This window comes from Tamandua tetradactyla, chromosome 1 (genome assembly GCF_023851605.1).
Source record: "Tamandua tetradactyla isolate mTamTet1 chromosome 1, mTamTet1.pri, whole genome shotgun sequence".
In the NCBI taxonomy this organism is placed as follows: Eukaryota; Metazoa; Chordata; class Mammalia; order Pilosa; family Myrmecophagidae; genus Tamandua; species Tamandua tetradactyla.
Window position 1 is genome coordinate 181832987 of NC_135327.1, and position 27463 is coordinate 181860449.

General features: G+C 38.1%; 1 protein-coding gene across 1 annotated transcript in view; it reads right to left on the minus strand.

The window, feature by feature from the left end:
* Positions 1 to 3917: 3917 nt before the first annotated feature.
* Positions 3918 to 27463, minus strand: part of KIAA1549 (KIAA1549 ortholog) — a 178198-nt gene continuing 154652 nt past the window's right edge. The window contains exons 20-22 of the mRNA XM_077159029.1: positions 17077 to 17234; positions 13031 to 13176; positions 3918 to 9683 (exon numbers count right to left, since the gene is read on the minus strand). Of these exons, the coding sequence (XP_077015144.1) occupies positions 9429 to 9683; positions 13031 to 13176; positions 17077 to 17234 (559 nt within the window). The 3' untranslated portion in view covers positions 3918 to 9428. The remainder of the gene's footprint in view (positions 9684 to 13030; positions 13177 to 17076; positions 17235 to 27463) is intronic.

The window sequence follows — 27463 nt, forward strand, 5'->3', positions numbered from 1 at the left end:
TCACATCTCAGTTTATTCCAAATCCCTGATGCATACTACAGAATCTAACACAGCTGGCACTCAATAAATAGCTGTTGAATGAGTGCATTCATGCATCAATAGTATTATATGATCTAGTCAGTTCTCAGTGTTAATGTAAATTTACTTGCTGTTCCATTATTCTCAACATTGGAATTGAGATTTTTTTTGCACTTATATAAAAGTAACATGACATATTCTAAGCATTTAAAAGACCATTAACTTTATTTATACCCAATTCCCCAAAATGTACTAAACAATACCTCCTGCTTGCCCACCTTCCCTTCATTTTATGGCATAATTCAGCATAACACAATGCAAGGGGATGGAGTATTTTCCCATTGTACCTACTTTGGGAAGATCCTAAGCTGGTTTTGCTCAGTCCCACCCAAGAGCAGACCAGAAAACATCCCATCCATAGCATCATTTCCTTTCCAGGTATCCAGGTCCTCACCTTTTACCTCATGTGCTCATGACAGTCTTTGGAAAGCACTGATGAGGCTGAGAGGACTTGGTGTACACACAGCCCTTTTGCTGGAGGACACACAAGTGATAAACTTAGAGCAGTGAGAGGGAGGTCTTGGTGAGATGGGAAAGGCTTCCAGAGACAGCCTTTTCTTTGCTGACCTAATGAGATCATTGTTAAGTTCCTTCCTCTAACAGATCAAGATCGGCTTTCTATGAAGATTTATCTGTCTCTGGAATACCATAAGTGAGTCAACCCTCTTTCTAATGACAACCCTTCAAATATTTGAAGACAGCTTTGTCTACTGCAAGCCATCACTTCTCCAGGCAAATACCAGCTTTCTTGACTTCTTCCTCAAATGACATGGTTTCCAGACCACCTGCCATTCTGGCTCCCTTTCTCTCAGTCTCTTCCTCCAATTCATGGACATCTAAATTCTCCAAGCATACAGCAGAGACAGAAATTCTCACATCCACTCATTGGGATAACATGTCTATCAATAGAGGCTAACACTGCTTGACCTTTTAAATATCCCCAAATGCTCTGAATATTCTCAAACATGTCCACTAATACCCCAAAATCTTTCTTGTAAAGTCCTGTTATCCCATACATACTTTATCCTATATTCACAGTATAGATGGCCATGAACCTAGAAGTAGGATGTTCTATTTAGTAAGAATAATTAAATTTTCTTGATGTTTGGCCCTGTGTTTTAAACTGTCAATATCATTTTGAATCCTGGTTTTGCCATCCATTACAATACTATCCTTCTACAATTTGAAGCATCTGAAAATTCAGTAAGTAAATATGAACCCATTGATGTGAAGAGGATACAAACATTTACCCCAACTTCTGAGATTAGGGCCAGGTAACCTCAGAAAGTGAAACCTTAATTATCTGAAAGGGGTCAAGGCATGCAGGAATTTGTCATAGGCCAAAGCATACTTTGGTCCTGCAGAAACAGCTGAGTTGCTATTTTTGGTTAACCCTAGGTCTGGTCAATGGGCTGGGGAGAAGAAAGAAGCTCTTCTGGGTAGGAAATGTGTTAAGGAGAGTTCATGTGCATGCCTAATTAGCCAGTTAAGGAGAATCCTATGGTCAAGGAAAAGAAATCAAGGCAGATATTTTTCAGTGTGTCCCTCAAGGACAGTTTTTACGCTAAGGCCCCATGGTTACCTAGCACTAAACTAGGGGCTGTAAGACTGAGTGGCTTTCTGGACCACACCCGCCCAGCCTCAAAGTCCTCCATGTGCGTACTCTATCTCAGCAGAAAACACTGGGAAGCACCTGCAAAGTCCCCAAAAATGAATCAGGTCAATGGGGCATGCCTCCGTCGGAGCACAAAATTAAGCACAATGTATATATCTCAAGCTGATGGTGTAACTGCCAGATGCCATTTTCTTCTAGCAATAAGAAAAACTGTTGGAGTGCCCCAAGCATATTTCCTCATCCTGCTTTCCAGACTACACCTAGCGCAAATTTTAATCCTTGTCCCTCCTCCCAACCCTGCCCCTGCCCCTTGAGTGCTCTGGAATCCAAATCAACAACTTATTGTCAGGGCAATTAGAAAGCAAATCATCTTGCCTGCAGTCCCAACCACCAAAGATTAAATCAACAAAAATTTAAACAAACAAACAAACAAAAACCCCACCAAAATTCACTAGAATTTTGATGACAGTATCTTTGGTGGTAGTGTTGTAGTGGTTATTTCCTTCTTCTGTTTTTCTTTTTAGCTAATCTACATTTTGTCCAGGAAAGGTAGAACAAAAAGGTTAATGAGCTGCTACGTGATGTCCTGGTTAAAATTTTATTAACTATGCCTTTCTCTTTTAAACTTTATTTCCTCCTAGTTTGTGCATTAAATAAGGAATCCAGGAAGAACTGTACTAAGGAAATGTAAAACAGATCTAAACACACACTGGTCCGAGGACTTCAAACCCAGGCAGTGAACACGCTTGTCTTTTTTTCACTGACAGCTTCGGGAAGATCTCAGGGGAATAGCTACTTCTGGATTTTTCTAAAAATAGAACATTGCTTCTTCAAAAGCAGCCACAATGCAGAACTACTATTGGAAAAAAGGACCATGACTCATTGTACTGAAATGCAGCTAGCCATTTTAGCTTTTACCCATTCTTTAAAAAAAAAAAAAAAAGAAACAGAAAACCTCTTTAACATTTTCTTTAGAACAATCTCAGAATTTCTAAATGCTGAAAAAAACCACTGCTTTGAAGTATATTACCATATCACAGAAGCAAAATCTAAGTACTCCCACTATTACGAATTTTCAAGATACTAATGCAAATCATCCATGACTTAACCAGTATCAAACAACTTTACACTCAGTTTTCAAAAGACGCTCTGTGTTTTATGCTTCTGTAATGTTATACTTTAGCACAAGCACAACAAACAATGGTTTAACTACACAAATGAGATTTACCTAATCTGAATTTTGGCTGCAATTTTTCACACGTTTAACGCAATGGAAATCAAGCATTCACCACCCCCATCACTCACTCCAGAACGGGCAGAAAGGCGTGGTGAGGAAAGCTCTTTAGAGGAAGAAATTACTAGATAAACAGAACATGGTTCAACAACAACAAAAACATTTCAATAATCTAATTATCTAACTCAGGCACCTGACCAAAGGATCACTCGTCTTATTTGCTATTGTTTCTTGTTTTCCTTTTACCTTAAGCTGTGCCTGGCAGGTTTAAAGTAGAAGAGGGGAAAGAGGAATTTAGAAAGGTCAATTATATTTTCAAGTCCATATTCATTTCAATTCAGTGTTCAGGCTCACACCATGGATAAGGTTGACTTTTTCTAAAAGCTTTGGCTTCTTCTGAGAGCTCCTTCTTCATCTATCATTTTGAAACTATTTACATTCAGGGCATGTAAAACTTCTTAGGTTAATGAATTCGATCAGTTAGTTTCTGCTATATCTTGTAGTTCTTTTTGCTTTTCTAAGTTTCAGTGGGTTCTTATTTTTGGGGGGTTCATAAACAACTCCAGGTTACTCTACTAATTACCTTCCAATGTTGGGCTTTGGTCTTCTCATTCATTGCTCTAGATTGTAGAGTCTTAATCCTTTAATTCCAAAATGAATCTGCTCTTAGTGGATGCATCAAATTGATAGAGTGGGTAGCAGTAAAACAAAACATACTGAGTAGAAAGGAATGTTATTAGTAAACGTGAGTAAAAACAATTCCACAAATTCCACACACAGAACAGCATGCTTTCAATTCACTTTCTTGGAAAATGTACTAGGTGTTTTCACCAGGGACGCAGAATTAAAGAACTAAGAGATTGTCTCGTTCAACTTTTTACATTTTACAAATAAGGAAGCTATCATGTTGCAAAGGGGAAAAAAAGAAAATATGATTTTGACACCAATTCATAGCATTTATTGACATTTACATTTAAAATGCTAGGAAAGCTGTATAAATTGTAAACATGGAAACCAAACACTTGAATAAATTATTCCAAAAATTCTACAGCACATTAGAAACAGTGCAGCTAACCAAGGGGTAGAAACATAATTGACAAATAGAAGGGAGGGCTCAATTACTAAACCATATACCCATAGCTGAAAATTAAGTGCCCATTTGAGACCAGAAAACCATGATTGTCAAGTTCAAGTTGCAGTACTGATGCCACTGTGGCCTCAACTTATTCTGCACATTTTCGTACATTAACGCTCAATCTAGGAATGCGGGCAGGAGGATTTGAAGAGCATGGACTTTGACAAATTAAGAGACATGATGGCACTCCAGAGTAGCTCTGCTAGGCAACCCTTTCTGTAAGGGAAACCCTAGTCCAATCTCCAGGCTCCTCAGATGATGCTCTGCAGGAGGGCAAAGCTGAGAAGGTTTTCACTTCTCTTTCCTGACATAAATTCTGTTGGGCTTGCAGCATTAATAAGTAGAACCTCAGTTCCTCTCATGCCTCCCTTTTCTGCCCCCACATCTGCAGAACAGCACAGGGTGTCTGACTTTAACTTGACTCTGTACTGTTCTAACTTGCACACTTAAGAAATTATGAATACTTGAAATCTGGTGGGCATGAGAAAAGACTATTGATGATGTTCCAGGTTGTCCAGAAAGGTTCCGTGTCATGAGGGATGGTGAGACTCAAATAATGTAAATTAAAAAAAATTTTTTTTTTGCCTGGGCAGGCACCAGGAATTGAACCCGGGTCTCCGGTATGGCAGGCCCGCCCTCAAATAATTTAAAATTTATCTCTGTTCCTTCTACCTCTTCACTCTTTCTTTAAATGTGAATACCCCAGAACAAACAAACCTGGAGGAAGAGGAAGAAGGAAAATAATTATCCAGCCTGTGGGAAACTAATTTGGACTACAGTGCATCAGATTAAGACATTCATTCCTTCGCTCACTTTCTCACTGGTTCCTAACTTTGTTTCTTGTTTCCAAAGGCATTATTCTTTTCCTAAATTTCAAAGCTGCTGTGTGTTAAGATAAATCGTCAAGTGTACTGTTACACACAGCATGGGATTAGGATTGTACAGTGAGGTTTAGGTTCCAAATATTTAATAATGGAGAAAGGAATCCTAGTTTCAACACTGAAAATCACCTTCAGGAACATCAAAAGAAATTTGAAATGTGCACATTTCTTGTTCATTAGGTTTTAACTGTAAGCCTATTAAATTTTATGAGCATGTTCCAGCAGTTTCTCACAGAAACCCCTCTCTCTTGTTACAAGAACAGCTAAATGTGTGGGATTAAATTTTAAAAACAAAGGTTTAGTGTACTACCCCATAAAAATGTGTTTTTCATTCAAATTATTTATTTACCTTTATAGAGTCTTTATCGGGCTCCTGCTTGGTACAAATGTGAATGAGCAGGCTTTGGAAACTTGCTCTGGAGGTAGAAATGAAAGGGCTAAAACTCTACGGGAGCTAAAGCTAGGGCAGTATTTAGGACTGGAGCTATTCCTTTGCGCCTGCCCAGAATGTTAATCAGTTTTTCTTCCAACCATTTCACTCATGTCTGAGAATACCAGAAAGAAAGGGATAATCGGAGAAATATATTTAATGATTAACTTGTAATTACTGTAAATGCAAATCAGTGTCTCAGTGACTAACCTGACCACTGGAACAATTATAGAAAGGTTATGCAACTGCAGCAAGCACTGACCTGGGAAATGGGAGGCTCACCGAGCTCAGAATTATTTCTTGCAGCCCAAGGCCTTCCAGACATATCTTCACCTGTGCTTTCTGCATCAGGTGATGCAAAAAGCACACCCTGAAAAATATGGTTGGCAAGGACGTGCCTAGCCTGGTGTGCAAGTCATGTGCCACCAAAATTAAAACACACTCTGAAATTAAATACAATTTGGAGTAAAGTGTATAGGTAGCTGTAAAGAAGCTCAATATATTTATCTGTAACCTGTTATGTTCCACAAAGTATGTAATGTGACCGAACAGCTGACCATTGAGATCTGCTCTAATTAACAACCCTTGGGGTAATTCTCATCACTATTTTCAAACTCTGCATTTGGCCCTTCGACAGGTTTTGGTACTCTCTCTCTTTCCCCCTCCAGATTTGATCTGTCTTCTTCACAGAACTGGTCATTTTCTCGCTGTATGACTACAAATGTAGCCTCCTGACTTCACTTCCTCCATTCCCTGATTTTGCAGTTAAAGGATTTTGTTCCCATTTTGTGCCAGTTCAGAACAATGTTTTTTTCCAATGCAGTGTCATCCAATTTCTCAATCCTTTTTCAGGGCCACTCTCAGCCCTCCCCATACCTTCCCACTACTGCTTGGGCACTCCCCTATCTTCTGCATCATTTCTGAATGGGTAACTCCCCTGACTTTTTCTCACTTAATACCTAATGTACTTGAGTATTTTCAAGGAATTTTACTGATACTTCATGTTATTATCGGTATCTTCCATCTTTTAGACCTGTCTTATCTGACAGATCCTAAGATCTTGGAAGGCAGGGCCCACATCTGCTGACTTGTTTGGTCCCAGAAAGCATTACGATGCTTGAAAGTAAATGGAGAAGGAAGTGACTTTAAAGCAAGACAGGACTGATGAAGAGGAGACACACTGGGCTTTTAGTTTTGCTCTGGTATCCTGCATATAAACTCATTCACCATTAGATCAGAGCCCATCAGGTTATCCATCCCAGGGCATCAGGGCAGATGCCACTTTTAAGTTTCCATACTGCTTGAAGCTCCACAAGGGATTTCACACACATGAGCACATCTGATTCCTGCAAGCAGTGATCCTGTGAGGGGGGCAGGGGAGGTACCTTCTCATACAGCTGATGGGGAGAATGTGTCAGGTCAATCAGAGAAGTGACTGGACACAGCAAGTTAGTGGCCAAGTGGACTCTGAAAAAAATCATTTCTCTAATCTTCTCTAAAATTCGGATTCAGGTTTAGAGCCCACATTACCACTGGAAATTTTGAAACAGGAAAAGAAGAATAAACATAAAATTTTACTTTTAATTTTAGAGTGATTAGATAAATGGAGTTCCAAAGCTACAATGGTCCACAGGAGAACCTTCTTTTTAAGCAGATCACATTAATTTTGTTGCTGAAGACATGCTTTGATGTGGTATTATCCACTCCAGCCATTTTGTTCTGAGTTTGGTGAGTTGTGAAACTGTTGGAGCAAGATGTTTAAAGAAAACTTATGCAAGCTGAGTGTGCTTTACAATCAGCACAAGAGCAGTGGGGAGGTCCAGCTGGCCTGCTCCCACCATTCCATAAGCCACTGGTTGTTTATTTTATGTTTTCTTTGGACTTCTTTTTCAAATGTGTATCAGTCCTCAGAATAAAAATACAGGCAGAATCCCTTTATGTTATTTGAAAGGCATCAAAATTGCTGTCGCATTCAACCCTCTTTAAAACAGAGGCCCATCTCTGCAGTGTACACAGGAGGTAACCGTGTTTGGTGCAGTATACGTGCAGAAAGTTACGCAACTAGGCAGAACGGGGAGAAGAGGGAGCCTGCATTTATTCCATCTGCTGTCACACAATTTGAATGTACCGCAGGATATTCATAATGAAATCCTTCTCGGATATTTGAAAGTCTTAATAACTGACAGGAAAGCTGGTATATTCCGAGAGACGTGCAAAGAGAATCCTTGACTTGGGGGAAGGTTTGACATGGAATCAGGCTGAGAGGCAAGAAATCAACTCTAGAAGGGGACCTTTTTTCCATTCTCTTTGGAGCCACTGAGAATTAACTGAAAAAGAGCTTCCATTCCTTTATTAAACATTTTTTGAGAGAGGTATTCTCTTGTACCCCTTTCTCTTTTGGGGGTATACAGATTTTTAAAACTGCTACATTTCAATTTCCCAGAACTAGCTTTCCCTGTATTGCTAGACTATAAGTCTGTAAAATAGTTTCCACTAAGAAAGTGCTGAAACATGATTCTTGAACCCAATGATCACACTCTGGAAACCTGTTTAGGTTGTTTCAGGACTCATAAAACTTGACACAGATAAACAGGTTTTCAATAGTCACAGCCCCAAATCTTGTCAGTTTATTTTTTGTTTAATTAAAAGTAATAATGAAAGATTCATAGTGGAGATCCGTTACCTAAGATGGTTATTCCAAGTTTCAGCCAGGTACTCGAAAACAGAATGGTCCTTGACATTATATACCCTATTATATAGTGGGAAGTGGGGAAATGTATACTTTGGGAGTAAATTTCAGGTGAAACGATCCTCCTCTCTTAGCCCAAAGTACATACGATAATTTTAACAGTCACTCAAAAGAATAATTCAGAAATTAGGAGCAAAAATTAGGACCTTTTCTTTCCCTTGGAGTCTCAGAGATCTTCTTACATTTCTTGATTCATTACATTTCATTTCCAGGTCTTGAACATAGGAATGTGATTACTAGTGATGCATTCATGAAGAACAATTCGAGGCTCTCAAGAATTTTTATACATAATTTTTGCTTACGTAAGATTTCTCACTCAAACAATCTGTGGCCAACTTGTCACAAAGTGCGGAGATTGGTTAGAGCCTCCAGGAAGCCTCGTTCTCTAGGACTGGCCTATAATGATGATATGTGCTGAAATGGATGCTACCTGTAATTGTACGTGGCCAATTAATAAACAGCAAATACAATTAAGAATGTAAATCTGAACTTTGATATGTATTTTGAATAACCAAATAAATACTAAGCTTCCCCAAACCCCGTCCCCACCCAATTGGGAGATTTTTTTTTTCCTTCTAGAACAAAATGAAACCTTCAACATATTCTTCCACTGGAATAGCCGAAGTTTCATTTCACAGACTTAGAGGTGAAGGGGCCCTTGACGGTGTAGCACCAGAAGAAACAGAAGGAAGAAGGTGGACGATGGCTTCGTTTAGAATCATCAGGCTCTGACAACCTATTATTTTGGTTTCTCACTAGTAGCTTTTTGTAAAATTCCCAAACAGTCTTATTATTCTTGTTAATACCACTATTAAAATAAGTTCCTATGGAGGAAGAGGGGGAAACAAGCTGTTAACAAAATGACTTCAAATCTCTTTTTTCAGAAAACAAAGCAGCAGGTTTATCATACAAATCAGTCTGGATTACATCTCCCCATGAAAATGCTTGAATCCTTTAATCCCAACACCATCTACAAATGTTAATCTTTTGCCTTTCAAAAGGAGACTAACTTCTTAATTTTGCTAGCTTAGGTTTGTGTTTTGTCCTTCAAGATGTGCTGTTGGCTTTTGGCCAAAAGTACATGAATTCTGATTGGACCCAAATGGTCAAAGATTTGCCAACATATTAAAAGTATCATGAGCTGTTATATGAGTTATGGCATCTTCAGAAATTGCAACTTCTTCCTTACATCAACGCCTTGTATGGGAGATGTTTATTCCACTTACAAACCACCACTCAGTTGATTTCCTTTCAGTCTTGCTTCCACAGGAAGCAGATACTTGGAAAAGGTGCAAGAAGAGGACAATCAGCTGTGGAAGTTCTGCACGGTGGTCTGTTTCTGGGAGAGCCGGAGGAGCTCCTCTCGGATCGCTTTGATGAGAGACGCTGAGGAGTGGCCGGGCTGCAGGTCTTCGGTGGAGCTGGTGGCGTAACCCAGACTAGGGCCCTGCAGACCTCTATGGGGGAGGTTCCCAGGGGGAGCCGACGGCTCCCTGCCTGAAGTCCTTGGCACCTGAAATAGCGGTGAAGAAGAATACTCTTGATGTCCAAGCACGTGTGTCTGAAAAACATGGCAGATATTACTGTATTTCCCACAGAAGAACAGGAGGAAAAATAAAATTCAACAAGCATTTGTTATGCTCCCATGACTTCCTCTGCTCATATCCTACCTGACAACTCAGCCCTGCAAAAGACCCCCCCGCCAAGATTGGAATGGATAGGCTCTATCATGGTGAAATTTCTTCAAGAGAAAGGATATAAGGAAAGTCTTGAATATAGCAAGTGCTTAATGAATGTTGGGTTAAAGACAGACAGAAAGGCTGGATGAGTGGCTGAATAAATGAATAGCTTGGCTCTTGGTCCAGGAGGCTACTGTGTGTGGAGGTGAGTGAGGAGTGGTCTGGGGCACCTGGCTCACTGGGAGAAGGAGAAGGGACCTGGGGTGGAACAGAAGTTGGAATACCCCATGGAGGACACAGGTAGGACAAGGTAACCTGTGAGTTGAAAGATGTGAGCAGAGAGAGCCAGAGAAAATGATAAGGAAGACAACTGCCTTTGCTGAAGGTCTGGAGCCCAGGGAGGGTGTATGTGCGAACACATCCATGAGACAGAACACGGTCATGAAATCATTTTCCTATCTATCTATCAATCATCTAGCACAGTAGAACCTTTTTTTAAAAAAGTCATCTGCAGTAAAACATACTAGGGTAACTTTCCCAAAACCTACAACCTCCAGATGGGTCCCTGGACCACATAAGTCCTGAAACCTAGAGGGCCTAGCCTCTCCAGAACATCAACTAGTTTCATCTCCCTACCACATGTTATCGACAGCCCCTTCCAACATGAAAAAGTTAGAATGGCCATAGCCCAAATATACCTAAAGAGTGGGACAGAAAGATCAAAGGTGATGGTGGAGTTATACAGAGAAGGTAGGGTTTAACAAATGAATATGATTGCTGAATTATTAAATTGATATTTCTTATAGTTTCCAGCATCTTAGAGAAGCTAGAAGTAAAAACCTAAAATTGTGGAACTGTAACCCATACCAAGCTCTGAAATCTGTTTCACAACTAATTGTGTGCTGTGCTTTGAAATTTATTGCTTTTTTGTATATATGTTACTTTCATAAAAAAAGTCAACTGTAATGATAAAAAATATTTATTCCTTCTATCCTATGTTCTGGAGCACTAGAAGGAAAAATCTGAGATGATAGGGCAGCCCATGACAAACTCTGGGACCTGCTCTAACTACCTGTTGAACAGTGCTTTGAAAACTATTGCCTTTTTCTTTCTTTGCTTTGTATATATGTTATATTATACAATAAAAAAGTTAAAAAATATATTTACAAAAGTTATTTGCAGTAAAACATACAACAATCTTGCTGGTATTTGCATAATATAATGTACTGGGCATTAGTTTGATAAAAATTATTACATTTTTCAGCAATTTTTTTTCTGTTTTTTTTTACAATGGGGAAAAAAAAACCTCTTTTTGCATATAAATGCAAGGACATGAAATCTGTGGTTTTACTTAAGCTAAGAATAAGTTATTAGCCTGGTAAACATAGTCTAATGAAAGAAACATGTGTGATATTTAAGAAAACAACAGAACTGTCATTCAATTAATTCAATAAGAATTTCTTAGTGCTCAATCTGTACTGAGCACTGTGCAAGGCTGGGACAGAGCAGGAGAAGATGTATCCCTGTCCTTGGTGAACTTACAGTTTGCGCTAGAAAACAGTGGTCTTAAAAGGAAGACAATATAAGAAGTGTTCAAATTCTAGAACAGAGGTTGGCAAAGTACGGCCTGTGGCTGACCAGCCAAATTCAGTCCACTATCTGTTCTGTAAATACAATTTTATCAGAATGCAGCTCTACCTATTCATCTACATGCTGCCTATGGTTGCTTTCCAGCTATGATAGAGAGGTGAATGGTTACGACAGAGCCCGTAGGGCCACAAGGCCTAAATATTTACTCTTTGGCCCTCGACAGAACAAGTTCGCCAACTCCTGCTCTAGACCAGGGCTTGGCATCCTGACAGGCAGTCTTAATTTACTCGCTTGCCTTGTGCTTTTACACATGTACGGGTGGCTACTCCCAGGTTACCACCTATTAGAAGGTACCTGCATGCAGAAAGTACCCCTATGTCCTGAGCAGAAGCCTGAGAATCACTGGGGGAAATGCTAGTGCATGGATGAGGCAGAGGCCAGAAGGATGTGGGGGTGACAGGGTAGCCACTCCCATTTTAAACATGAAACATGCTGATTCAGAACTACCCTGTCAAGTAGACACTTATTATTCTCACATTGTGGATGAGAAAACCCTGGCCCAGGAAGGAGAAATAACTATCCAAGGCTGATGCAGTTAATAAGTGGTACAGGCAAAGTTGAACCCAGGCAACCAGACTCTGGAAATCAGCCTCATGAGCACTAGACTTCACTGTTTCCCAAGCTTTCAAGTCCTAAATTTTTATGTTTCACTTCTCCAAATTTGCGATCAAGAGACTCTTCCAAAGAAGACAATAGATTTGACAGGGAAATTCCCAAAATACCTCATGAAGCTAAGTTAGGTACAATGAAGACAGAAAATAAAAATGTCGGCCAACTTAAAGCAGATACCTGAGATTATAATATTGTATCCTTTAGGGAAAAATCATATCCTAAAGTTAATTTCCTGTCATTGAATAAAATCATAATGAAAGGAATTTAATGTGTTTGCTGGGAAAGGTTCATAAAGTCAATGAAAGTTATGTCATAATGATAAGGATAAAAAAACATTATTTTGGTTTGTATTTTCAAAGTTTGCTAATTTATCCTGCCCAGATATAAAAATTTTTGAAAAAAACAAATGAAAGCATTTATAGAAATCACCAGTGCCCATATGTTAAGTACTTTTTATTACTTTTTCTCCTAGTGAAGATTCCACTCTCATAAATAAAGGAGAGTGATTAGAAGTTTCAAAAAGAAAATCCGTGCCTTGAAAGGCCTCAACTGTGTGCTTATTGCAAAATCATCTCCTCCCGGTGGTCATAATGGAAATGTTAATAAACTCAAGGTGAAGCATAAACAGCGAGTGAATAGGCACAAAAGATCACGAATACTTCTACAGCAATCATACCAAAGATAAAGCCCAGATTTTAGTCACCTACAGGTTCAGATTACTACATCTGAAACGTACCTCGAGAAAAATTACCTACTTTTCAGAAGTTCAACGTCAGTTCTCTCCCACTCTGAGTGGGTAGGAATTTATTATCTAAGAACTGTAAGAAAGATCACAATCGGGGTGGGAGTGGGGGGAGATTACAACTTTTAAATGGAGATTTAAAAAAAGGGATCCTCAAAGCAGAAGCAGCTATATTCAGTCCGTATGTCTGAATTCCAGATGATGACCCAGACACAAACTACTCACGGCCTCTCTTCGCCCTGCTTCATCCTCCCTGTACGAAGGCCACCCGGGTCCTCCGTACTGGCCGCCTCTGCCGGGTGGGATCTCCGCTGGCTGAGCTCCGATTCTGCTTGCAATTCCCACCTGTGTAAGGTGCTGGATCTGGGAGCCTGGGAGGAGACGTGGGGAGAGGCCTCGTCAACACCGACAGGACGCGAGGCTGCCCTGCCAGGCAGGACCCCTTCAGCTCTGACCACTGTCCCTCCTTAAGGATAAAGGATAACGGGCACTGTCCAAATACGGTACCAATTCTATCTCCAGAGAATGACATTTTCTTAGGAGAAACAGGCAGTGTGCTTCTCTGCCCCTGGGCTTTCACTTTCTTTCAATACGGAGATTGACACTGAGGTTCTTATTTTCTTGAGTAGACGCCAAAGGACTGAGAATAAAGGGTATACGAGAGGACACTTCTAGTCATTTCTGAAGATGTTACAAATAAGGGTGATCTTATTTATTCAGAAGAAAGGAGTAGAAGGGTTTGGAGCCATAAAGAAGTTGAATGAAATCTGGCTCCTTTCTGACTGTGGCCTTACAAGGAAGTCGAAAACACAATATGCCTTTTTTTTTTTTTTTCCTTAAAAGGCAGGGTATACATTTATTTGAATTCACAATATTAATGCAAGTTTTCATTACAGTTACCAAATACCTACCAAATTTCCATCACTTGGCTCTATCACTTAAACTTTTAAAACCACTTATCCAATTTCATCAATGAGGCACTGATGGGAAAGCTAGAAGGCTGTAGAGTTAATTTAGAATTAATTCTACACTTACGCATGCTATGGCCTTGTGTGGATATGAAAGCCAGCCTTTAACAGTTTTTTTCTCCTTCATCAACTGCTAGCATATGGAAATATCCCTAGTCTGCAAATTAAGGGAGGAAAATGCCTGTTTCCAAGTGTTTCTAGGATCATCAAATAAATCTACAATGTTTAGACTGGAACTACAAACATCCAGAAATTTCACAGAGATAAAAAGGAGGTGCCCCTACCAGTCTCCTTGTCTACGTGTGTAATTAACAACCTCAACTAAACAAGCACACTTAAAAAAAATCCTCTACGATTTTATTTCGTATAACTAAAGGTCAGGAAAAACCGTCTAGGCTCTTGCCTGAGCAATGAACTCTGCAGGAACACTTAGTGACTGCAAATTAGTAAGTATTATAACATTAGTAGGACTATCAGCACAGGTGCCCAACCATCACGGTTTAAGCAAACCTTTGCAAAGAACTACAAATGTAGTATAGTGCTCCCCTCTACTGACAGAGGTTCAGACTGCCACGTAAGGAGAAAAGCAAATCATTTGTGTTAAAATCGCAATAGTAGTTAAAATCATAATTCAGACACTTAACAATACAGCATAGCCTTTCTCCATGATTTAACATGGGAACCTACAGCCAGAGAGGCTGGGTTTGCATTCCAGCTCAGCCTCTGACAAACCACAAGACCCTGGAAAACTGCTGCCGTCCCACTGAGCCTCAATTCCTCAGTTCTCAATTGGGGATCAAAAAGATACTTCACACAGTTATTTCAAGGATTTTAAAAAATAAAATAGGTCAAATGCCGAGCATATAGGAGGCATCTGGTTAATCTTAAATTCCCTTTTTCTGGCTCTTCAGGAACTCTTCATTTTAAATAACTGCACAATTTAGTCACTGGTGCCCTTATTACTAGCTATTTAGGAGGCTAATAATTATTTGCTATTGTGAATAATGGTGTGATAAACATTTTCAGAGTTTTTTTCTCCAATATTTTGGATTTATTTGGGTGTGGGAGCTGGGGAGTAAAGGGAAGGAAGGGTGTGATTTCCAAAAGTAGAATTACCAAATCAAAGGCTTGTAAGTCATATTGCCACAGTGCTTTCCAAAAGTTTAATGACTTACACCACCATCAGGAATGATACATTAGTAATAATAATAATAATAATGACAGCTAATATTCATCGAGAGTATATGATATGCCAGGCACTATTTTGAGCATTTTACATTTGCAAGTATCTTCTTTGACCCTCAGAGCAACCATAGGAGGTGAATACTAACATTATCTCCATTGCACAGATGAAAGAAGTAGATTATTAGTTTTATCATACCACATTATCATGAAAACATTTCATGACTGATACTATCTTATTGTGGCTTTAATTTGCATTCTTCTAATCATTATCTAAGCTGGGCATTTTTGTGGGTTTATTTTAGAACACAGACATACACACACCTTTTGTGAATTCTTTTTCCTGTCTTTTGTCCATTTATATTTAAGGTGTTTTTTTTTTTTTTTTTTAACCAATTTATATTACACATCCTCTGTAATAAAAATACTCTTAGTCACATCTGCTGTAAATTTTCCCTAGGTGCTATTCACCTTTTATTTTCAATAATTTTTAGATACATGATTTTTTAATAGTTAAAATTTCAGTTTTTCTAGATAGCTTAACATTTTTCTATTACTTTAAAACTACACAATTTAGTATTTTATTAGAAATTATTTGAAATAATTTTTACTTCAAATGTTTGACAAATACAGTTTCTGTAGTCTTCTAGATTTTTTATCTAACAATTAGTATGTCTGAATTTATTTTGGTACATGATGTGCAGCAAGGCTCAAATATACAACAATTAAGCTGAGAAATGACACTCACTGCAAATCATAACAGTTGTGAAATATGGAAACTCCTGTAGGATATTAGGGTAGGTTATTTGCATTTCTGACTGACTATGATAGACAGAAGAGTGAGGACCCGTCCTTTTCTTAAACATTTAGATTCATCTTAAAAACAAATAAAAATTAAGAGCTGTTAGATTGTTAAAACATAAGAGTTTATAGCTCTATTTCTAAAAAACAAAACTGGATGCATGAAAATAAATTTACTAACTTTTAATTGTGGTTTGGAAAAAAACCTGTATCTTTAAATCAAATATATTAAATATTATACTTTCATAAGTAAACCAAATCATGCATAATGTTTCTTAACAAATTAAATATATTTAAAAAATTCTTTCAAATGAAAATTAAAATTCTATACTTTTGCAATTTCCAGAAATTGGACACTTTAAGCTATGTTCATGTAAGAACATAAACTGAGAGCTTTTATTGTTTGTGTGGAATTTCTAGTATAGATTTTAATTTTAATTCCAACAGATAATTAAAGGAAATAATCTTTAAACACCAAAAAGTAAAGAAAGTCTTTGTGCTGTAAGTTACATCTAATCATGAACTAGAACACCACTTCAAAAAACGTGATCTTCCATTGTTAAATTCTCAAATGAAGAGCTGCACTGGTCACCCATGAATGAGACTAAAGTCAATTTTTTAATGAGGGCTTGAAGGAGGGGTGGGAAGGAACTAGAACAGTTACACAGGGACAACCAATCACCTCTGCCACTGATTCTGCTCTCGCCTGCTCCTTCTGTCTGTGACAACTGGGAGAGAACGCAGGACTTGGGCACAGGGCCATGAGAAAATGACAGGAAAGGGGGAGGACACGAAAGTGAGAGATTAAAAGGGAAGGAAGAGGAAAAGTGAGGGTGGTGAGGTTTGAGGATGAAACAGTTGTTGTACCCTCCCAGATGTGACTAAATGAAACAAAAATAACTCTCCAATCACCATCTAGCTACTTTACAAGCTGCTTATTACAAGCTGGAAAACTGCCTTCCTTAAAACAACAAACCCTTGTTTTAATGTCTTAGTAAATGCTCAGAAATAGTTCTTACAGATTACCGTAAGAATCTGGAAGCATTTCTCCTGGAACAGATGTGCAGTGACTTCCATTTGCAGGGACTGCTTTTGAGATGCTGATCAGTGGCGATCAGTCTTGGGGATCAGTCAGACCTCCCTTCCCTTGTCCCCTGCCTTACTTCTCTACCAGGATCTGAGAAAAAACAGCTCTAAGCAGTAGTGGGAAGACTGGGACACTGGGACACTGAAGCTTTGGGAAGTCCCATGTACTCTTGGAATGTAGCCACAAACAAGGGTCCATCCGTTTGGAAATGCGAGGTCAATAGCCACAGGTACCTGTGGTGCCCCCGACAGGTCGAGGCCGGGCCACCGATGGCATCTCCTCAGAATAGATCCCTCTGGCGGAAAATGGAGCTTCGGCCGATGCCTGTGGTTGCTGGGGCTGGGCTGGCACCAGATCCGAAGACTGCAGCAAACTGGGGCCAAAACTTGGTCTGAAGACAAAGCACATTCATGCATCAGGCCTACATTTTAGCAGGGTATGTTATTAAGTCCATCCTCAGCACTACAGAGAAGTGAGAAGACTTATTTGCCCACTTGCCTATTGTCCATCTCCTCTACTAGGACACAAGCTCCCTGAGGGCAGGGACTTTTTCTACTTTGATCACCACAGTATCTCCAGCACTAATAACAGTGCTTGGCTTAGAGCAGATGCCTGACAAATCTTTGTGGGATGACGAAATATACTTTTTCACTAAAAAAAAAGAAATATTTTAATTTACGGACCAAAAGAAAACACAGTCAAGGTTTGGGACCTAAGGCTCTCCAGCCTCTGACTAAAGTAGTGGCTCCCAACCTTGGCTGCACATTAGCATCACCTGGTATTGGGAACTGAATCAAGGGCCCCACAAAGCCATGTGCAAGTCCTAGCGACCAGCCCTGCGGATGTGAACTCATTTGTAAACAGGGACTTTGAAGAGGTTATGAGTTAAGGTGAGGCCAAATGGAGTCAGAGTGGGCCTTAACCCAGGAGGACAGGACAGAGTAGGAGAAAGAGGGAAAGCCAGTCATGCAACAGAGGCAGAGAAACTGAGTTTTGGATTGCTGGCAAACTGCTGCCATAATGCTATACAGACTTTGGAGAAAGCCTGAGCTTGCTGACACATTGATTTTGGATATTTCTAGCCTCTGGAACTGCTGAAGCAACAAATTCTTGGTGTTTCAGTCAACCAGTTTGCGGAACAGGACTTTGTTGCAGCAGCCCTGGCAAACTAAGACACCAGGTAGCATCTAAAAACCCCGATGCCCAGCTTTACCCCTGACAAATTAAAACAGAATCTCTAGAGGGGGGACTCCAACATTAGTACTTGTTAAAGCTCCACAGATGACTCCAGTGTTCATGAAGTCTGAAGACCAGTGATCTAAGGTAGTGCTTCCCAAACTTTTTGGTCTCAGGACTTCATTACACTCTTAAAAATTATGGAGGACTCCCAAAAGCTTTTGTTTATATGGATTATGTTTATTGATATATACCATACTAGAAATTAAAATTGAGAAATTTTTAAAATAAAAAAAAGTGTTTTTTTTTGTCTTTAATAGAAAACAAAGACAGAAGACAGCTGGATTCTCATATTCTACACTCAATCAGTTGCCATATGTTATTTGGTTGAAGTATATGAAGAAAATCTGGCATAGATATGTGGTTAGAAAAGGTGGAGTGATTTAATAGCCTTTTCAGATAATTGTGGATACTCTGCTTTGACAATACATCAAAACTCAACAAGTGGTAGCTTTAAAAATTAGTTGCAATGTGGAATCTGCAACATTATCAATGAACTTCGCAAACTATCACATTAAAATACACTGCTTTCTTGTATTTTGAATGGATTTTATGGCATTGGTCATTTGGTTCAATAAGTTATGCAGATCACCTAAATATTGACACATTTCAATTTACAATATCAATTTTAAAAACCCATTCATTAATATTACCATCAATCTCATCAGAAAAGTCTTTAAGTAATGGGAAGCTGTCAAGCTCACAGTGGCAGACAAGTCTCCAAAATTCTAATTTTCACTTGAAAGCTCAATTTTATCACCGGCAACAAATTCTGTCAGTTCTTTTTCTTGACGTGACAAACACACTTTCTTCATTTTTGGATACTGTCTGTCAAACACTCAAGTTTGAATAATGATGTCTGTCAGTTGTTTGAAGTAAAAAGCACGGAAAAGCAGTTAATTCAGTTCAGTTCTCAACTCAACACTCTTTTTTTTGCATGGGCAGGCACCAGGAATCGAACCCAGGTCTCCAGCATGGCAGGTGAAAACTCAACCTGCTGAGCCACCATGGCCTGCCCAACTCACACACTCTTAACAATATTTTTCCTTCCTATTTCAGAATTGAGCCGAAGTGCTTTACACTTATTTCTTATGTTAACACAAGACTATTAAGGACTCAAGGTTCTAGATTCAACAAAATTAACTATTTTTTACTACTTCGGGCAGGACATACTAAAATAAAACTGACTTTTTTAAAAAAACTGCAATTCCATAGCAGTAAAGAATTAAAATTACTAATACAGTTGGTGCCACTGCCTTGATTCATGTTAAGGCACCAAAGCTTTTTCCCAACCATTGCTTTTGTACCTCAGTACAAATGTCAACACAATGAAAAATGGGAAATAACATCTCTGGACCATCTACCTACTGAAATAACTTTTACCTTTTATTTCATTCTTTTTTCTTCACCCATTTAGCCCTCTCCCTCTGCTTCCCTTTTATCCTAAACTGTATGCTTAAATGGTTCAGTGCAATTCACACATTCTAAAATCCTTTAACTTGGATGACCATAAAATTTATCATCTGTGCTGGTTTGAAAGGATATATGCTCCCTAGAAAAGCCATGTTTTAATCAAAATCCCATTTCATAAAGTTAGAATAATCCCTATTCAATACTGTATGTTTGTAACTGTAATCAGATCATCTCCCGGAGATGTGATTTAATCAAGAGTGGCTCTTAAACTGGATTAAGAGCCACTCTTAAAGTGTCTCCACCCATTTGGGTGGGTCTTGATAAGTTTCTGGAGTCCTATAAAAGAGGAAACATTTTGGAGAATGAAAGAGATTCTGAGAGAGCAGAGAATGCTCCAGTACCACAAAGCAGAGAGTCTACTAGCCAATGCTTTGGAAATGAAGAAGAAAAATGCCTCCCAGGGAGCTTCATGAAACAGGAAGCCAGGAGAGAAAGCTAGCATATGACGCTGTGCTCGCCATATGCCCACCATGTGCCTGCCATGTGCCCTTCCAGCTGAGGGAGAAACTGTGGCCATGTTTAGCATGTGCCTTCTCAAATGAGAGAGATACTGTGAACATCATCAGGCTTCCTGAACCAAGGTATCTTTCCCTGGATGCCTTTGATTGGACATTTCTGTAGACTTGTTTTAGTTGGGACATTATCTCAGCCTTAGAACTGTAAACTAGCAACGTATTAAATTCCCGCTTTTAAAAGCCATTCTGTTCCCGGTATATTGCATTCTGGCAGATAGCAAACTAGAACATCACTCAAACCAGAAAAAATTTGAGAGTAAAAGTTAATAATAATCATGCTGGTAAAAAGACATAAACTGGGACTGAACTGGGCAAACCAGATTGTATGGTCAATGTGTCTTTAACTGCTACCCTGGATCACCTATCTCACTTGCCATTTACCTTCATTACTTTTAGACCACCAAGCAGTAACTGGTGGGGCAAGAGAGTTGAGGAAAAATAAAACAAACCCCTCTGAAAATGAGGGAGAATAAAGAAAAATAACTAAAAAGTAAAGAGGAAGCAGGTAGCAGTCTTACTTCCTTGTGGTTTCTGGTCCTTGAAGGGGTAGCTGAGTTTGACTTTTGAGAGTAACTCTGTTTTTCTGCAACTCCATCTTTGAAATAAATCAAGTTCATACATGCACAGGTCGGTTTATGGAATCTCCGTTCTGTTCAGTTGGTCTATTTGTTTAGCCTTATACCAATACCACATTGCCTTAATTACTTGATAGAAATTAAAATTTGTAACATTTTAAATAGTCCTAACACCTTGTTCTTCTTTCTCAAAAGTGTTTTGGCAATTCTTGACTCTTTGCATTTCCACATAAATTTTAGAATCAGCTTGTCTGTTTTCACATATCAAAAAAAAAAAAAAACTATTAGGATTTTGAAAGTGACTGCACTGAATCTACAGACCATTTGGGGAGAACTGACATTTTAACAACACTGAGTTGTCCAATATCTATGAACAGCTTCTTTTGAAGGCCTATATAGCTTTGGTTCAGTTTACCCTGAGGTATTTTTAATTATGAATGCTAATTTAAATGGTATCTTTGAAAAATTTTTTAATTTTCTTTTTATTGCTTCTATACAGAAATAAAACAGCTTTTTGTATTCTGATCTTGTATTCTATTACCTTGCAATTTAGCTATCTTGCTAAATTCCCTTAATTCTAACAACCTATGTGTTGACACTTCAGGATTTTCAACTATGAAACTGTTAAATCTGCTAGGATACTACTTTCTCTGAATTCCTTAATCATTTTGTTTCTTCTTCTTGCTTTATTATACTGGGTAGGACTTCCACGACAAAGCTAACTAAAGGTAATGTGAACAGGCATCTTTGTCTTGCTCCTGCTTTCAGATGGAAAGCTTTTCTTCTCTTTTTGACAAAATTTATTGGGGTACAATTTGCATACAATAAAATTTACTCTTTTTAATTGCACAGTGTAATGAGTTTCAGCAAATGTATACAGTCATACAACTACCATCACAATCAAGATATACCATGACCCCTCCTCCTGCCTCCAGTTTCCAGAAACCTTTGGTCTGCTCTTGGTCACTAGAATTTTGCTTGTTGCAGGTGTAAGCAGTTTTTTTAAAAATATTTATACTTTAAGTTCTGTAATGGCAGGAATTTTTTTCCTGCTTTATTCACGGTTGTATCTTGAGTACATGATTAAGTGTCTGACACATGGTTGTTAACAAATACTTGTTGAAAGAAAATGAATGAAGCAGATTGTGACATAAAATAATTCTTCTGTTAGATTATGGTTAAAAAAAAAATTAAAAGTCCAAGCTAAAGACATCATAGACCTTGTATATTAGCTTGTTCCACGTCAATATAAAGCTGCCACATGGTTTTTGCTTTTTTTCTACTTTTAATTTTGAAGTAATTTTGAACTTACAGAAAAGTAATAATAGCAGAGAACTCCCATTACCCTTTACCCAGATCAACCAATTTTTAAAAGCTTGCCATATCTGCCTTCATCATTCTCTCCATATCTAATTTACTATTTCCGTACCATTTGAGAGCAGATCTCTTATAAGAAGGAACATTTTTAACATTTTATCAATTGAATTTGAAATTTTTCCATTTTAAGTTAAATAGCAAAAATGAACCCATAATATCTTATTATCTTAATATCTGTGAGATGTGGATTAATACGTCCTTTTTCATTTCTGCTATTGTAACTTGTCACACAGAGTTTTTGGCTGACCTTGCCACGGGTTTATCAATTTTTATTAGCTTTTACAAAGAACTAACTTTTGGCTTTGTTGATCCTTTCTTATTGTGGTATTTGTTTCTATTTCATTAGTTTATATTATTTTATTATTTCTTTTTTTCTCTTTTACACCCAATTGGATCTTTTTATTCCAACACCTTGAGGTGGTAGCTTAGATCACCGTTTTTCTTTTCAAATATATGCATTTAAGGCAAGAAATTTCCCCTAAACGTGACATTAGCTACATCTCCGAACTTTCAACGTTGCTTTTTCATTATTACTCATTTCAGAACATGTTCTAATTTCCATTATGATTTCTTCTGTATACCATGGGTTATTTAGAAGGATAATCATTAATCTGCACACATATAATGATTTTCTAGTTATCTCTTATTATACTTTCTAACTTATTTGACTATGATAAGAGAATACATTCTGAGTGATTTGAATTATTGAAATTTGTTACAGACAAGCATTTGGTAGATTTTTAAAATTTCTGTATTTTAAAGTAATGCATATTTTATAATTACTGAGCCCAGGGTTCCAAATATGTCAACTGGGTCAAGTTTATTAATCATATTGTTCACATCTTTCATATCCTTTCTGTATCTTTATATTATCCATGTCTCTTGCAAACAACATATAGTTTTTCTCTTTTAATCCAATCTGATAACTTTTGTCTTTTAATTGGAGCATTCAGTCATTTACATTTAATGTAATTACATATACATGTTTTATGTGAATTTAAATCTCTACCAAGTTATATTTACTTATCGGAATGTCCTGGTCAATTCTATGTTCCCTTTTCTCTCAATTCCTGACTTTTTGTGGATTACTTTCTAATTATATTATTTCCCCCTCTATTATTTTGATATTTGAATATGCATATAGCATTCTTTTAGTGGGTTGTCCTAAAAATTACATTAGAATCCTTGAGTTGCTACAGTCTAACATAAATGAGTACTTTTTAAAAACTTTTTTTATTAATTAAAAAAAAATTAACAAACAAAACATTAAGATATCATTCCATTCTACATACACAATCAGTAATTCTTAATATCATCACATAGTTGCATATTCATCCTTTCTTAGAACATTTGCATCGATTTAGAAAAAGAAATAAAAAGACAACAGGAAAAGAAATAAAACAATAACAGAGAAAAAAAAGATTATACATACCATACCCCTTACCCCTCGGTTTCATTTACCACTAGCATTTCAAACTAAATTTATTTTAACATTTGTTCCCCCTATTATTTATTTTTATTCCATATGTTCTACTCTTCTGTTGATAAAGTAGCTAAAAGGAGCATCAGACACAAGGTTTTCACATTCAGAGTCTCATTGTGAAAGCTATATCATTGTTCAATCATCATCAAGAAACATGGCTACTGGAACACAGCTCTACATTTTCAGGCAGTTCCCTCCAGCATCTCCACTACATCTTGAACAACAAGGTGATATCTACTTAATGCATAAGAATAACCTCCAGGATAACCTCTCAACACTGTTTGGAATCTTTCAGCCATTGACATTTAGTCTCATTTCACTCTTCCCCCTTTGGTCGAGAAGGTTCTCTCAATCCCTTGATGTTAATTCTCAGCTCATTCTAGGGTTTTTCTCAGTCCCTTGATGCTGAGTCTCAGCTCATTCCAGGATCTCTGTCCCACATTGCCAGGAAGGTCCACACCCCTGGGAGTCATGTCCCACACAGAGAGGGGGAGGGTGGTGAGACTGCTCATCATGTTGGCTGGAGAGAGAGGCCACATCTGAGCAACAAAAGAGGCTCTCTTGGGGGTGACTCTTAGGCCTAAATTTTAAGTAGACTTGACCTATCCTTTGTGGGGTTAAGTTTCATATGAACAAACCCCCAATGAGTACTTTTATATCTTCTCAGACAATCCAAGGACCAGAGAACACTTTAATTCCATTTATCTTTTCTCTTGGGTTATATGCCATTATTATTATGTATTTATTTAATATTTACAGGGTATTATTGCTTTACACTATCAAAATTCATTTACATTTGCTCTCATTTTTATGCCTCTGTTATTCTTCATTCTTTTGTGCATCTCTAATCTTCTACCTGGGATCACTTTTCTACTGTTTTAGGAATACCACTTAGTATTCTAATTTTTTTTTTAGTGTGGATCTCCTAGTTGCAAATTTCTCTGTTCTGTGGAAATGCCTTTATTTTAATTTCATTCTTAAAGAATATTCCACTAGCTGTAGACTTACAGATTGCAATTCTTTCCATTCTGCCCTACTAAATTCCACTAGGAGGTTATCTTAAACTCAACTCAACATGTGGTATTAGACTATTTGAAAGGATTTAGAACAAGAACCACAGCTTGCCACTGGGCAAGTGGTCCCTTCTGTATGAATATTTGAAGCAGTTCGGCTGAAAGGAGATACACTCCAATTAAGTTAGGCACAGGAACTTTCCTGCTTTAAAAGTCTAATGTCCCAATGCTCGGTGAAATAAACCAGATACAAAAGGATAGATACTGTATGATTTTTCTTTTCTTAATTTTTAAATTTTTAATTGATATATATTACATATTTATATACCATGTAATCATCCAATATGTACAATTAATGGCTCACAATATCATCAGATAGCTGTGCATTTATCATCAAAATCAGTTTTGTGTGTGTATGAAAAACAACATATATACAGATAAACTATAAATTTCAAAGCACATCACCACAATTGGTTGTAGAACAGATTTCAGAGTTTGGTATGGGTTACAATTCTACAATTTTAGGATTTTACTTCTAGTTGCTCTAAGATACTGGAGAATAAAAGAAATATCAATATAATGATTCAGCAATCATATTCCCTGCCTTCTCTATAGAACTCCACTATCACCTTTGATCTTTCTCCCACTCTTCAGGGATATTCAGGCTATGGCCATTCTAATTTTTCCATGTTGGAAGGGGGTTAGGGGGATAGAACTAGTTGATGTTCTGGAGAGGTTGACCCTCTACATTTCAGGACTTTTCTGGTCCAGGGACCCATCTGGAGGTTGTAGACTTCTGGAAAGTTATCCTAGTGCATGGAACCTTTGTAGAATCCTATATGACACCCTAGGTGTTCTTTAGGATTGGCAGGAATGATTGTGGTTGGGGTTTGGCAAGCTATGACAGGTAGCAACGTCTAACTGAAGCTTGCATAAGAGTGACCTCCAGAGTAGTCTCTTGATTCTATTTGAACTCTCTTAGCCACTGATATCTTACTTGTTACACTTCTTTTCCCCCTTCTTGGTCAGGATGGCACTGTTGATCCACAGTTCCAGGGCCAGGTTCATCCATGGGAGTCATCTCCCATGCTGCCAGGGAGATTTTCACCCCTGGATGTCATGTCTCACATAGGGATTGTATGATTTTGCTTTCAGGACCTTGGTAAAGGTAAACTCAAAAGGTTATAATATAGAATATAGGGGCCCTAGAAAAACACAGAAGCTAAGATGGATGAACGGTTAATTAATGAGGTTGAACTTAAAATGTACAAAAATGAACAGAAGTGAAGGCAGTTCACTAGTGGGTCTATAAGTAATATCGTCATATTGAAGGTGAACATGATTGAAAGGTGTATAGAGCCCTTTATTCCACCGATTAGCACTACAAATATTAGTAAGTTCTTATATGAACTACTTCAAAGGTATGAATCTCGCACAAAGAGTAAATAATTGAGGGGTATAGGGAGAAAACTACTGTTGTATGCTATGGCTTATGTTTAACAGGAAGACATTAACAGTAGCACAGCTAAACCAGGGGTAAATAACTGGGGGTGGGGGGTGGGAAGGACAAGAGTTAAGGGGAAGTTTGGATTTCCTATTGGTAAAGGGTGTGGTTACGGTTATTTTTCTCTTGGGAACAATGAAAATTGTCTAAAATTGAGAGTGCTGATGATTGTACAATGAAGTGAGGGTAATGTGAGACATGGAATGTTGACTTTGGATGTTATCCATGGCGCCCAGTGGATGGAGGTGGCTGAAGGATACATTGACTGAGAAGAAGAATGGTGAAACTGTGGTATATACATATGATCAAATATTGTGCGGCTACAGAAAGGAATGAATTCGTGAGGTATGGAAGGAGGTGAATGAACCTGGGGGCATTACGTGATGCAAATAAGCCAGAAACAAAAGAATAAATATTGCATGGTGTCTTCTAGAAAATATTTTAAAGAAATTTAGGGCTTAGATTGTAAACTCCTATAACAGTCATATTTAGTCCGGAGCTGTAACTATTATTTATAGATTTTGAGATGTTGTGCTATGTATGTATAACCTGGTACTTCCCTGGAACTCTGGGTACCTGTGTGATATCTATGACTCAGAGTGGGAGTTCTACAGGTCTGAAAGTCAGCATTGCCAAATACAACTGTTAATGAAAGTGAAAAAGAGATCACGCCTCAATTAAAGATGAGAACAAAGTTGATCGGGCTGGAATGAAGGTGCATCAGAACATAGAGGTAAAGGGGACATTGTCTGTATTTTAGAACTTTACCAACTCTATGAGACCAAAGGAAGAGAGCTTTATTTTGCCCTAAATGTAAATTTTCTGTAACACATAATCTAACCAACCTGTCTGGATAGCTCATTTAAACAACCCAAACACATAGAGCCCATGATTGGAATGAGGGCTTGTAATTACACATAGCTTAAAGTAATACCCAATGTATACATATAAGGTAATACATCCCAGAGTATATTAATCAGATAACTAAACAGTATTGGCAAAGTCCCTTGAGAGATGGGAGAAAATATATGGAACTATTAAGCTTTACCATTGGGGAAACTTCTAACACTGTCTCAAACATTACAGACTCCCAAGTCAATAGGCCAAGCCCTAGATCTTGAGGCTTGCTCTTGTTAAGCTTATTTATATACTGAAGAAGCTTAGCCTACCTATAATTATGCCTAAGAGTTACTTCGATAGGACTTCTTCTGTTACTCAGATGTACCCCTCTCTCTCTAAGCCCAACTCTGCAAGGAAATTTATTGTCCTCTCCCCTACATGGGACATGACATCCAGGAGTGAAAGTCTACCTGGCAACATGGGATATGAATGAAACCCATGTTTAAGCCTGCCTCTGGCACCGTGGGATTGACAATGCCTTCCTGACCAAAAGGAGGAAAAGAAATGTAACAAAATAAGGTTATGAGTGGATAAGAAAGTTTAA